The sequence below is a fragment of the Emys orbicularis genome, chromosome 7 (assembly GCF_028017835.1).
Source record: "Emys orbicularis isolate rEmyOrb1 chromosome 7, rEmyOrb1.hap1, whole genome shotgun sequence".
NCBI classification, from domain to species: Eukaryota; Metazoa; Chordata; order Testudines; family Emydidae; genus Emys; species Emys orbicularis.
The window spans coordinates 67,916,302-67,929,940 of record NC_088689.1 but is presented as its reverse complement, the minus strand read 5'-3'; the positions used below and the strand labels follow the sequence as shown (position 1 = coordinate 67,929,940).

Here is a 13,639-nt window from a genome sequence, read left to right as displayed (position 1 = left end):
TGGAGCGGGGAAGGGAAACAAATACAGCCCTTTGGTTAAGTGCCCCTTCTCCATGCATTTATGGAACTCAAACATCTACAAACACAAGGTCCCCTCCTCCTTCCTTCTCTCTTGCTTTTCCTTTGCTGCAGAAATTGCTGGCGTTGGATCATCCATGATCACAATGGACAGCCCCAAGCCTTCCCTGCCCTCAGTGTACAGTAAATTCAACACATCCATTGTTGTGCTCAACCAGGAGGAGCAAGCAAACCCATGAATGATTAGTTGTATCTTTTATTAACCTCAGGGGACAAGGCCTTTTCTGCTTGTCTTTACTTGTCATTCCTTGTGAATCTGCTCCAGTGACCTTCATACTTTCTTCTTCATGCTTTTAAATCCTCGGCTGGCGCCCTGCCCGAAGCAAACGGTTGATGGGATTCTGCAACATAAATATACCATGTTAATACAAAAATCTTGATGTCTTGTTTTTTGTACTTATGCACGTGCCACTCAGAGCACACTTAACCGGAATGGTCACTTTGCTGAGATGCCTAACAAGAAACCAACTTAGTCTGATAGGAAATGACAATGACTGCTGTTTAACAGAGAGCGCATTAGCAAAAGTTCTGCTTCATAGGGACACAGTCACCAATGTAAAGGCAGGACCTGAACGGGGAAGGATTGGTCTGTGAGGAGACAGAATACTTCCACCTCTCCTTGGCAACCCTTTAGTTCTCCACACCCTAAACTCTTTAAAAATCCCCCTAGCCCTTATGAACGCTATTTAACATCTTCATCAATGACCTGGAAGAAAACATAAAATCATGACTGATAACGTTTGCAGATGATACAAAGATTGGGAGAGTGGTAAATAAGGTCACTGATTCAGAGCAATATGGATCACTTGGTAAACTGGCCACAAGCAAATAATATGCATTTTAATACAGTTAAATGTAAATGTATACATTTGGGAATAAAGAATGTAGGGCATACTTACAGGATGGGCGACCCTATCCTGGGAAGCAGTGACACTGAAAGAGATTTGGAGGTCATGCCAGATAATCAACTGAACATGAGTTCCCAGTGTGACACTGTGGTCAAAAAGCTAATGTGATCCTGAGATGCATAAACAGGGGAATTTCAAGTAGGAGTAGAGAGGTTATTTTACCTCAGTATTTGCCACTGGTGCAACTGCTGCTGTAATACTGTGTCCAGTTCTGGTGCTCATGATTCAAGAAGGATGTTGATAGATTGAAGAGGGTCCATAGAATGATTAAAGAATTAGAAAACATGCCTTATAGAATCATAGGACTGGAAAGGACCTCAAGAGGTCATCTAGTCCAGTCCCCTGCACTCATGGCAGGACTACGTATTATCTAGACCATCCCTAACAGGTATTTGTCTAACTTGCTCTTAAAATCTCCACTGATGGAGATTCCACAACCTCCCCAGGCAATTTATTTCAGTGCTTAACTACCCAGACAGTTAGGAAGTTTTTCCTAATGTCCAACCTAAACCTCCCTTGCTGCTATTTACGCCCATTGCTTCTTGTCCTATCCTCAGCGGTTAAGAACAATTTTTCTCTCTCCTCCTTGTAACAACTTTTTATGTACTTGAAAACTGTTATGTCCCCTTATAATGATAAGCTAAATAGATTGAGCTTCTTGAGTGTAACAAAAATAAGGTTAAGGGGTGACTTGATTACCGTCTACAAGTATCTACATGGGGAGCAAATATTTAATTATGGGCTCTTCAATGTAGCAGCTAAAGATATAATATGATCCAAAGGCTAGAATTTGAAGCTAGACAAATTCAGACTGGAAATAAAGGCATACATTTTTAATGGTGAGAGTAATGAATCATTAGAACAATTTACCAAGGGTCACGATAAATTCTCCATCACTGACAACTTTTAAAGCAAGATTAGATGCTTTTCTAAAAGAACTGCTCTAGGAATTACGGTATTTTGGGGAAGTTCTCTGGCCTGTGACATACAGGAGGTCAGGCTAGATGATCACAATGGTCCCTTCTGGCTTTGGAATTTATGAATGATACATTCTGTTCACATTTTGAAGGGTTTTTAACTGATGCAGCGGTGTCTGCCTGCAGAAAACCTGAAACAGCATCTGTGAGGTTTGAATTTCCCTGTTCATCTCATCCAGTCGGTGAGTTATTGTTAGGGATCTGAGTTGACATGTCAACACTTAGCTATTTCACTGCCCAAAGGCGGAGGGGGGGGGGGGGGAAATATCACATTATGAAGATCTGCACAAGCCACTATGAGTAACAGCTCATTTTGGCCCCATGTATGTTACACCTGGAAGATACTTCCTCTTATTCCTCCCTCCTCCTAAATCAAGGAGCCAAGACCCAAGAGGCTAGCAGGGCAAGCCTCACCAAGGGGGAGTCAAGCCCAGCAGAACACACATGATCACATTAAACTGTGCAGATGTTCAAAAAATGAGCAGTGTCTTATTTTAGCATCTGAAGCAGAAGGACCTTATTTTGTGGGCAGAACTTGGAAAACCACTACTTGCCCCCAATTCAACTTTTTGGTAAAGTGAAGTTTAAGTTATACATTTGTATCTTAAAGGAGACTGAAAAGTCTGTGGCTAGGTCCTGTCTACACAACAAAGTTGCACTGATTTAACTTCATTGGTTTAGAAAGCAATATAGCTAAATGGGTGCAATATCCTTTTTTGGGCTTTGAAATTTTTACCATTATTATGGGTAGGCAAGGCTTGAAGCCTGGGACTGAGGCCTGAGCCAAGTTAGGTAATTTTACAAAAATATTCACCCTGTTTTTCTAGATCAGTGTTAGCCCTTGTGTAAGCAAGTCTCCTGCAGCTAGAGCCATTTTCCCACCATCTCATTTGAACTTTTTTCACCATATTAACGGACAATATGGTAAAAATGTGCCTGACCAGTAGAGCCACGTCTATACTAGGGCTCCCACCAGTGCTAACACCAGCTCAGCAGAACTGGTGGGGAAATTTTGTTAAACCTAGATTAGGTTTGAGAGAAAATGCAAATAATAAAACAGCAGAAATGCTGACAAGTGAATTAGATCCCTAGAATTATTTTTGAGTTAAAAACCTCAGGTGTTACTAACAATTAGGGCTGTCAATTAATCGCTGTTAATTCAAGTGATTACCTCAAAACAAATTAACTCGATTAAAAAATTAATTGTGATTAACTGCAGTTTTAATCACACGGTTAAACAATAATAGAATACCAATTTAAATGTATTATAAATAGTTTGGATGTTTTTCTACATTTTCAAATATATTAATTTCAATTGCACAGAATACAAAATGTACAGTGCTCACTTTATATCTTTATTACAAATATTTGCACTGTAAAAAAGAAAAATAGTATTTTTCAATTCACCTCATACAAGTACTGTAGTACAATCTCTTTATCATGAAAGTACAACATACAAATGTAGATTTTTTTTGTTACGTAACTGCATTCAAAAAAACAAAACAATGTAAAACTTTAGCGCCTACAAGTCCACTCAGTCCTACTTCTTGTTCAGCCAATCACTAAGACAAACAAGTTTGTTTACATTTGCAGGAGATAATGCTGCCTGCTACTTATTTACAATGTCACTTGAAAGTGAGAACAGGCATTCGCATGGCACTGTTGCAGCCAGCGTTGCAAGGTATTTATCTGCCAAATATGTTAAACATTCTTATGCCCCGTCATGCTTCGACTTGCAAATATTTGTAATAAAAAATAATTATATAAAGTGAGCATTGTATTCTGCATTGTAACTGAAATCAATATATTTGAAAATGTAGAAAAACATCCAAAAATACTCATAATAAATTTAAATTGGTACTCTATTATTGTTTAACAGTGTGATTAAAACGGCAATTAATCGTGATTAATTTTTTTAATAGTTTGACAGCCCTACTAACAATACACATAATGAACTTCAGATTTAAATGAAAAGAATACATATATAGGGTATATATATCCTGGCCTCTGTGCGTTGCTGCATTAGCATACAAGGACTGTACAGGAACCACAATTGGCTCTACACTTCCCCTTGCAAGTCCTAGTTACACCAGAGGCTGCTCTAACTATACTGATGGCAGTTTCAATCCACAGAGCAGCCCAGAATTTGGAGCCACCTTTGCACAACCTCACCTAACCTGCTGGAGGTGCAGCACACAATCAAATCCACTTGCTTTAACTGGATCCTAAGTAAGACTCAAGAGAAGACTGCACCCCTTCCGGGTCCCCCAGCCTGGTTATTTAAAAAAGGTGAATTTGAGGGCATTTCCTTGGGTGAGTGTGTGCTTCTCATTCATTACACTTCTCTGTTACTGCAAAGATTCTCAGTTGTGACTGCAAGAATCAAAGAAATGAATCACTATCAATGCACAAAGCAGTCATTTGCTGCTGCCACCCGTTAAGTACAGAAACAGCAGTTTAATCCTAGTAAACTGCAAATAAACACTAAGAATTTGCTTTTTTTCTTCAAACTCTTTGCAAACATCAATTAAAAATCATGTTAACTTTTCAGAAGTGCTAAGCTTTGTGCATAAATGTGTATTTAGAAGGCTCAGCCATCACTTGGGATGAGCACTTAAAGGTATTACTTCGCAATACATCACAAGAGCATCCAAAGGCCCCAGTTAAGGTCACAGCCCTATTGCGTTAGGTACTGCCCCAGCACATATGAAGACCTGGTCCCTGCCGAAGGAGTTTACATAAAGGAAAACAGACCTGGATTTATAGAGCTTTTTCTCCTGCAGTGATGAAATTGGGCCACTCATAGGCTGGGTGGGATTCTCCACGCTCTCACTTGGACAGATTTCCATGGAATCCACTTGCGACTGCTCGTAAGTCTCCACATTCACATCCATTGGCATGCTCACGTCCAGCTTACAGGAAGGCTTATTGTGCTTGGTGCTGCTGCAGAAACAAAACCCTCCTTTCAGGAGCTGCCAACTGCCTCCTAGTCAGCTTAGGCTCAAGGGCCCAAGGTCATTTGATCAGGAGGCTACAAAACAAATTAAGTAAAACAGGCTCAGGAGAGTCAGAGGGGGGCTAGCAGAAGGCAGCGAGTGTTCTTGGTCACTCTGGGTGGCCTGTAAAATGTTCAAGCAAGCAGAGCACTGCAGTGCTAGAGGGAAGCTGGCTCACAGGAGGAGCTCTCTTACAAGGGGGTCTGCAGAGTGGAGAGTCAGAACTACTGCATTACAGTACATGGGCTTCACCACAAGCTTCTTTCTTATGCCCATAAAGCATACCTGGGTTCATCTGGCTGAGCAGGGCCAATGAGTTTCCTTCCTTCCATAGCTTAGGGCGTCATGCTCCAAAGAGATGAATGTTGGTGCCTGATCCATGGCTAAGAAAGACACTTTCTACAATCAGCAGTTCACTTCCTTTCTACGTTCTAAGCCATTCAACTGAAAACTAGTGATAACAGAGTGGGTTTGATTGCCTGAGAGATCACTGGCCATTGCCAGTGTCACTGCTCAGATCAGTCTGTAAGAGCCAATTGCTCTGCCCCACTGTGTGCTTACTAAACTGTTAAGGATAGAGATCACCCTTCATTGCTAAATAAGTCTCCATGGTTCCCCAGCCTTGGAATAGGAATGGCAACATTAGGGGAGAGACGAAAAAGTTGATTAGTGACATCATTGCTTCATGTAAGTGTGTCTGTAGCCATACCACTACTACATAACTTCTTACAGCCGCCTGAGAAATGGGCATGCCTATGCATGGGGCCAATCAGGACTTTGCTTCTCCAGCTGTTCATGTAGCACTGAAAGGAATCCTATGTAAGTATCTATAGCAGTCTCTCTCTCTCTCCTCTTCCTCCAGACTCAGCTGCACACTCATGGCTGGCTCCTCTCCCTTAATGCTTCCATTGCTCCATGGCCAGGACAGAGAGCCAAGCACCAAACAAAGGAGCATGCCTCTGTTCTGGTCATGTTTTTCAACCAGAATAGAGAGTGCTGCAGAAGAGGTGAGGGATAGGTGTCATCTGGCCGTGGGCAGCACCCTAACCCACAGATAGCGTGAACTGGAAGGGAATGGCTCTGGCCCTTGCTTGTGCAGGGTCACTGGTACCCTCTGGTTGACTTGCCAGCCTCCTGCACCTGGGATAGGATTCCTGAGCACGCGTTGGGCTCTCCAGGCCCATGCACCCACTCTGGGGATGGATTCCTGCGCTTGACACAGCTTGGCAGGCCTTTTCCTGCCACCGCCACCACAATGGAGACTGTTTGCCCTTCAGCCCTGCACTCATTCACCTCCCTGAAGTACACAGGCAGAGAAGGGAACAGAGTGCACCCTTCAGAGCAGAGCAGGTGGTGCTGGGATTGCAGCTCGGCTCTCTGTATTTCAGGGAGAATGCAAGGGAAGCAGGGGGCTGGGCAGAACGGGGAGGACTCATTGGTTCACTGATGAGGAGTGAGCAAATGTCTTTTTAGCACCCCTTTCACTCACGTAATGTGGGCGAGTCATCCCTGTTGGAAGGACCTGAAGGCCAGTATTCCTTGGCTCATGAATTCACATGCTAGGCTCTAACATTTTTGCATTCAGTAAATAACCTCTTTATACTCCAGAGGCCAGAAATAAACTAGTGCAATTACGGGAAGGGAATGCAGGAGCTCTGGAATCTGACACTAGCTTGTGTAAATATGAAGTGCTACTGACTAAGCCCAGAGAAGCATGAGATTGCTGGATTTTCAGGTGTTCTCTGCTTCTGAGGACCAGTCCCCAGCACACAGAAGGATAAATGCTTGCTTTGTCAGTGTATTTGGCACTTACCTTTTAGCTTTTTTTGGTTTATCAAATCGAAAATCGGAAGGATAAAGATGTACTTTGACTAAGTGATCTTTTCTGTCTTTGCTGCTCTTGAACTTCTCCGCACAGCCTTCTACCAAACACTGATACTAAAAAGCAAGAAGAGGGAAAGGTAATTCTAAAACGTATGCAGTATAAGCAAGATGGGAGTTATTCACACAAAATTTCTCCAAGGCAAGGCAAGATGTCTATCTGGCACTTCCACATTGATACACAGTACTAAAGATGTATCATCATCATGTACTGGATCCTCTCTGAAAAGTGATTTAGTCCAATCACAAACTATTGGGCTCTAAACTTTTGTTTATGCATGAGAGAAAAGTCATTCCCTCTACCACAGGAACCACTGGGGGTAGTATATTTTATGGCCTGTGTTATTAAGACCATATGATTGTATGGTTCCTTTTAGCCTTAAAAACCTACGAAAGCCAATATAATTCACACATTACAATCTCCAAGTTACATGGGTGCGCTGAGATTGTTTCACAAAATTTGGAACTAGTTCAATTTGTTGGGAAACTACTTCCATCTCTGGTATTAGGAATACATTGTTCATTTTCTGCCACCCCTTGCACATGGTTTCTTGACTGCATGTGTATGAGGCAAAGTCCAAACTGCTAAGGCCCATCAGGCAAAATCCTGGAGAGTGCAATACTGGCTCCCCAAGTACCTGCACATGGTGGCAGCAGGAAACCTCCTTGATCAAAAATGTGTAGTTTACAGAGGACAGAAGAGAGAAGTATCTGCTGACTGAACTCAGGATGCTTAGATATTAGCAAAGTTGGAAGCTAGTGGATAAATGTAAAGTAATGCATATTGGAAAAAATAACCCCAACTATACATACAATATGATGGGGGCTAATTTAGCTACAACTAATCAGGAAAGAGATCTTGGAGTCGTCGTGGATAGTTCTCTGAAGACATCCACGCAGTGTGCAGCGGCAGTCAAAAAAGCAAACAGGATGTTAGGAATCATTAAAAAAGGGATAGAGAATAAGATGGAGAATATTTTATTGCCCTTATATAAATCCATGGTACACCCACATCTTGAATACTGCATACAGATGCGGTCTCCTCATCTCAAAAAAGATATACTGGCATTAGAAAAAGTTCAGAAAAGGGCAACTAAAAATGATTAGGGGTTTGGAACGGGTCCCATATGAGGAGAGATTAAAGAGGCTAGGCCTTTCAGCTTGGAAAAGAGGAGATTAAGGGGGGATATGATAGAGGTATATAAAATCATGAGTGGTGTGGAGAAAGTGAATAAGGAAAAGTTACAGAGGGTCCTGTGGCATCTTTAAGACTAACAGATGTATTGGAGCATAAGCTTTCGTGGGTGAATGCCCACTTTGTCAGAAAAGTTATTTACTTGTTCCCATAATACAAGAACTAGGGGCCACCAAATGAAATTAATGGGCAGCAGGTTTAAAACAAATAAAAGGAAGTTCTTCACACAGCGCACAGTCAACCTGCGGAACTCCTTGCCTGAGGAGGTTGTGAAGGCTAGGACTATACCAGGGTTTAAAAGAGAACTAGATAAATTCATGGAGGTTAAGTCCATTAATGGCTATTAGCCAGGATGGGTAAGGAATGGTGTCCCTAGCCTCTGTTTGTCAGAGGGTGGAGATGGATGGCAGGAGAGAGATCACTTTATCATTACCTGTTAGGTTCACTCCCTCTGGGGCACCTGGCATTGGCCACTGTCGGTAGACAGGATACTGGGCTGGATGGACCTTTGGTCTGACCCAGTATGGCCGTTCTTATGTTCTTAGTTTGATTAAACCAGTTAACTATTCCAGCTCCACAGATGGGCAAACCGACTACTCCAGCACTGCACATGCAGGACAGAGCCTGTTTGACAAGAGACCCATCTCCCTTGTTTCTTTCCTTTAGGTACTATTATCCTAGGGAGAAGTTAGCTCAAGTCAGACTTACACACTTGTGTTTATCCACTTATTCTCGTTTTTACAATAAGCAAAGGAGAGAGGATGGCTAGTCCTACATGCAGGAGATCTGGGTTCTACTCCTGGCACTGTGTGTGACCATGGGAAAGTCTCTTCCTCTCTGAGAGCCACAGTTTCTCCATTAGAAAAACAAGACTAATACATTCTTAAATCACTGGACATTGAGGCATAAAGCACATGTAGTGCTTAGAGATCCTTGGATAGAAGGCACTAGAGACTGCAAAGAATGTTATTGTTTTCCTTTTGTATGAATCAGCTTGTGTCTTGTGCTCTGTCTATAACTAGGACCGTACCAAATACACAGTCCATTTTGGTCAATTTCACAGTCATAGAATTTTAAAAATAGTACATTTTATGATTTCAGCTATTTAAATCTGAAATTTTACAATGTTGTAATTGTAGGGGTCCTGACCCAAAAATGAGTTGGGGGAGAGGGGGTAGCAAGGTTACTGTGCGGGGGGCGGAGGGGTGTTACTAGAATGTTCTCACGTGCTGGATACACAATGAAATCTTTGCTTGCAACTCACCATATTTTGCTTCTCTGCCATTATCTGGAAGAGAGAGTCATGCCACTCCAGGATGTGAGTATCCAACAGATGCACAGAGGGGAAAGAGCGTTTGCAGAAAGAGCACATGTTCCTGTGCAGTGTGTTGTAGTGATGTTCATAACCCTCTAAGGTATCAAAGACCTGGCAGCACCCAACAATATGACAACAGAATTCTGACACCCTAGAAGGAAGCGATGAAAACATTTGTATTTTTAGTTTATGTCAAGGCCACCCAGAGCATGTGGATCAGTTCTTCTGCATACATCTAAATAAAATCTTTACATTATGGTAGTTTTCATTAATATCTACTCGACACAGAAGAAGATGAGCACTATTAAACTGGAGACACAATAGAATTAGTTTGTGAGGATTCTGTAATTATTTGTGGCTCAAATTTGTGGCTCATATTTGTGACTCAAACTCCTTTTACCTAACTCACAGCTAGAACCTGTGGGTCATGCATACAGAGCTGAACTTATGATTAATTATGGAATGAATTAATACTGAGCAGCAGTATGAGGTATGAGCTACTATATTTCAAAATCCCAGTAGATCTCTATGAAATAGCTCACTTTCAGTTTGTTCTCTAGGTACCTTCAAGTTTTTTCTGGGATGACTACTGAATATTTTGAAACTAGATGGAGATCTTGGGCAATGTGTTCATTTTGACCAGGTTATTCTCCCTGACCAAACATCTGCATATTTCCCCCTGAACTCCAAATCTTTTTAAACTGACTGAAGTAATGATCTATCATGTAATTTACTCGGATCTTCTAGGTTAGCTGAGATTTAAATTCCCAGGTACCTTTGGGAATGCATTGCCCATTTACACCCATGTTTTCTGAAGGGATGATTTCTCCAGATCTGGCAAAGAGATAACCAACATTTCAGATTTAACATCATTTTAAAGCCAAACGCTTCCTCAAAACCTGAATTTTTTTCAATAACTATAGGGAAAGCTTCAGGTTCAATAACTATCACATCATCCACCTATAAGGCACTTTGTGATGTCTTCCTTCCTTCTTCTCCGTTTCCATGATTAGTGCAAAAAATAAAGGAGATTGAAAACATCCCTGTCACTTAGTGTCTGTATAACTCAGACAGATAAGACTCAACTCCAATGACTTATGCTGATGTTTTTGGACTGGTGTAAAGAGAACTATTCCTCTTAAGGAAAGAAGAGCCAAAGCTTATCTGAAGATGCAACAAACAAACAAAAAAACGGTATCATCCATCAAGAGACCTCTCTTTGTCAAGAAATAACAAAGGGGAATCAGTTTACTTTGATCTGGTACTAGGAATGATTGAAAGTACTCCACAACTATTCAACATTTGTTTAGCCTTAATGAATCCAGTCCGAGACAGATGTATACAACATTGACAGACAGTATGGACCACAAACTGGTTAGAGGGAGGGTCAAAATTCAATCAAATGCATTTTTGTTAACAGGACCCACAACTGAATTTGTATGAACGACACCACTTACTTGGATCTTTCGGTCACTTCGGTAACATTTGTTAGGATATCTTGGAGATACAAGTGTCTATGTATGTCTCCATCCTGGAACAGGGAATAGTGATTATAGGCATGTTACAGCAATGTGTGTTCAAAAAGCAAATTGGAAATTACTTTTATTCCCAACAAGTAACTGTTAAAAAAAAGAGTTAAGAATGAGAATACATGTTACTGTGAACTCGACTCTGGATCAAGGATAATATATTGATCTAACTTTGCTAAACCCAGCTTATAGACCACGATTAAAAGTGCAACTTGGAATACTCAACAGAGACCCTGGGCCTGTGTACACACATGTACCAGTGTCCTTTACTGTTACTATCAGCTGCTTTGTTGCTAACAACCGAGAACATAATTCTAGAGACACTCAAGGTCACCGAGACTAACTCATGGGCATAATGTTTGAAAAGGATCACACATCAAAAGGGGATTCTTCTCTAGCTCAAGTGGAAAGGGGCTGTGCTTTTGGAGCAGGAGTCAAGAGTTCTCTCTGTGCCATGGCTGAGAAGTTCTAAGTGGCTATATCAGGCAGCACAGCAACAAATATGCTGCTATCATGGACTGCTTTCAGAATTTTTCTTTATAAATAAAATAAAAAAAGGGGGGGGGGACACAATCCACTGCAGCTTTCAAAGAAGCACAGTCACTTTGAACCATTTTACTTGTAAATCTGTTTCCATACAGCTTCTTTTCTGCCATTATAATCACGTTTACACATCTGCATGCATCATGTTGCCCTAGCTGCATACCAGAGCATTCTGGAATAGACTCAGCATTTCTCCCACAGTGCCTCAACAGATGATAGAGTGCCCTGACAGGCACCACTAAAACAGAACACTACACTTCAGACATCATATCATAGAAAGCTGGGAGGACGGAAGACTGACAAAACTGCTGAATTAGTTACAGCGAGACTGCCATGTTCCAGCCTAGGCAACACATTGAGCTGCCAGTCATGCCATTAACTAGTTACAAACTCAGTTAACAGTGCCAGAGTCTATAACCAAAGGCAGAGGCCTCACTATCCAGGTGAAAGACAACAAACCCACCCTAGATTGTGGGAAAGGGGAGGGTTGTAACTCCTTCCAGTGTGTTGTCCTTGGCCCTGCTAGGGGGCTCTAGTTTTTGTATCTGCTAACAGAAGTCTTATATATTTGATGCCCACTTGTGTGCTTCTCACCCCAACCTGGCCGCTGAAAAGAACTCTCTGTTCCACCCTCACAACGTAGGGCCTTTTAGCTGCTGTGATGAAGAGCGGTGGTGATGGTGGATGATGAGTCTGCACAGTTCTGCTCCTGGTCCTAACTGGTTTGGAAGTTTGTCCTTAACCTCTGTGACGAACTCTAGCGCTTGTCTCTGCTGCTGCTGCTCGGACATTTCCTGAGAGCTGCACAACAGAGACAGGATTCCTGACCGTCATTGCTACTTACACAGCTCTGAACAGCAGCAGAGGTACTGCAGCCACCTGTTTGCAGACTTAGGCTCACCTCAGTTTGCTTTGCACTAAAAGACATTTTTTGCAACCAAAAGGGCTAGAGCAGTGATTCTCAAACTTCTGTACTGGTGACCCCTTTCACATAGCAAGCCTCTGAGTGCAACCCCTCCTTATGAATTAAAAACACTTTTTTATATATTTAACACCATTATAAGTGCTGGAGGCAAAGCAGGGTTTGGGCTGGAAGCTGACAGCTCGTGATCCCCCCTGTAATAACCTCACGACCCCCTGAGGGGTCCCAACCCCCCGTTTGAGAACCCCTGGGCTAGAGACATGAGTATCTACATAAAACTATGTCATGGAGTCTAGTGGAGCGGACACATAGGACCCATGTCCAGGAACCTGAAGACCCTGGCCATCACAGTGCCCAGCCCATCGGGGATCAGGAAGATTTAACCCACAGCATTCCCCAGCTAGACCACATAAGGGACTCATTCCTGGAGGTTGCTGGGCTGGACTTGCTCCTTTCACCAGTAGGACAGGCTTGCAGCGAGTCTCACAATTTTGGGCAATTTTCCTGTAACCACAGGTCCTGAGTCACATGACTACATGAAACGCTCCCTTCGTTCAACAGGCGCATAGTGTTAAATCTCCTGATTTGGGGGGAATAGGATTTTGGCACTGGATCGGAGGAACCCGGGGGGTTGGGGGAAGCGCTGAGAACAGAGCTCGCTGCTGTTCGGCCCAGCTGGCGCCGTCGAGCGCACAGGTACCCTCTCCGCTGGGACTGCATTTCCCATCCTGCCCCGCGGGTAGCAGGCCAGAGGCCACGCGAGGGCTGCCGGGAGCTGTAGTCGCAGCCGGGGCCCTTACCTCAAAGAACTCGTGCTGGCGATGGAAGCGGAGGCGGCTGGGGGAGAAGCAGAACGGGGCCCTCGGCGGGATGCGGGGCCGGACGGGCAACAGGGGCCGCTCCACCCGCAGCGAGACGCTGAGCTCCGGCGGTAGCAGCATCCTGTCGAAGTCCCCGCGAACAGGGCGCGCTCACCGGACCGCCATCTTTTGGGGGCCAAGGGAACGAGAAGATCACTTCCGGGTCGGCGGGTACTTCCAGGTCACATCGGAGTTGGTCGGGTACCGTGAGGTCTGGGAGCGATCCGGGGCTGCGGTTAGTGAGGAGACATCAGCACCATCCCGCTCCCGGGGTTCCCCAGCAAGCTGGGCAGCGTGGGGAAACACGGGCGGGCGTGCCCTGAAATGACAGGTCCCCACCCTGTTCTCTGATTGGCTCCAGGGATGCTGCCGCTTTTGCGTCAGCCAATCGGAGTCTGCGCACCTCTTCCCCGCGCGCCGCTGGCTTCAGCTAACG

The 13,639-nt window shown here is 43.5% G+C and overlaps 1 protein-coding gene across 2 annotated transcripts; it reads right to left on the bottom strand.

The window, feature by feature from the left end:
• Positions 1–258: 258 nt before the first annotated feature.
• On the bottom strand, positions 259–13,455 carry ZNF511 (zinc finger protein 511). Of its 2 annotated transcripts, none has more exons than XM_065408089.1 (6): positions 13,144–13,455; positions 10,807–10,880; positions 9,299–9,500; positions 6,772–6,896; positions 4,717–4,905; positions 259–418 (listed from the first exon to the last, which is right to left on the bottom strand). In XM_065408089.1, the coding sequence occupies exons 1-6, from the start codon at positions 13,282–13,284 to the stop codon at positions 349–351; spliced, it is 801 nt and encodes a 266-aa protein (XP_065264161.1). In that variant the 5' UTR covers positions 13,285–13,455; the 3' UTR covers positions 259–348. The 2 variants fall into 2 exon arrangements, with proteins under 2 accessions (XP_065264161.1, XP_065264162.1); XM_065408090.1 differs by having other exon boundaries at positions 4,717–4,902.
• Between the last annotated feature and the right edge of the window lie 184 nt (positions 13,456–13,639).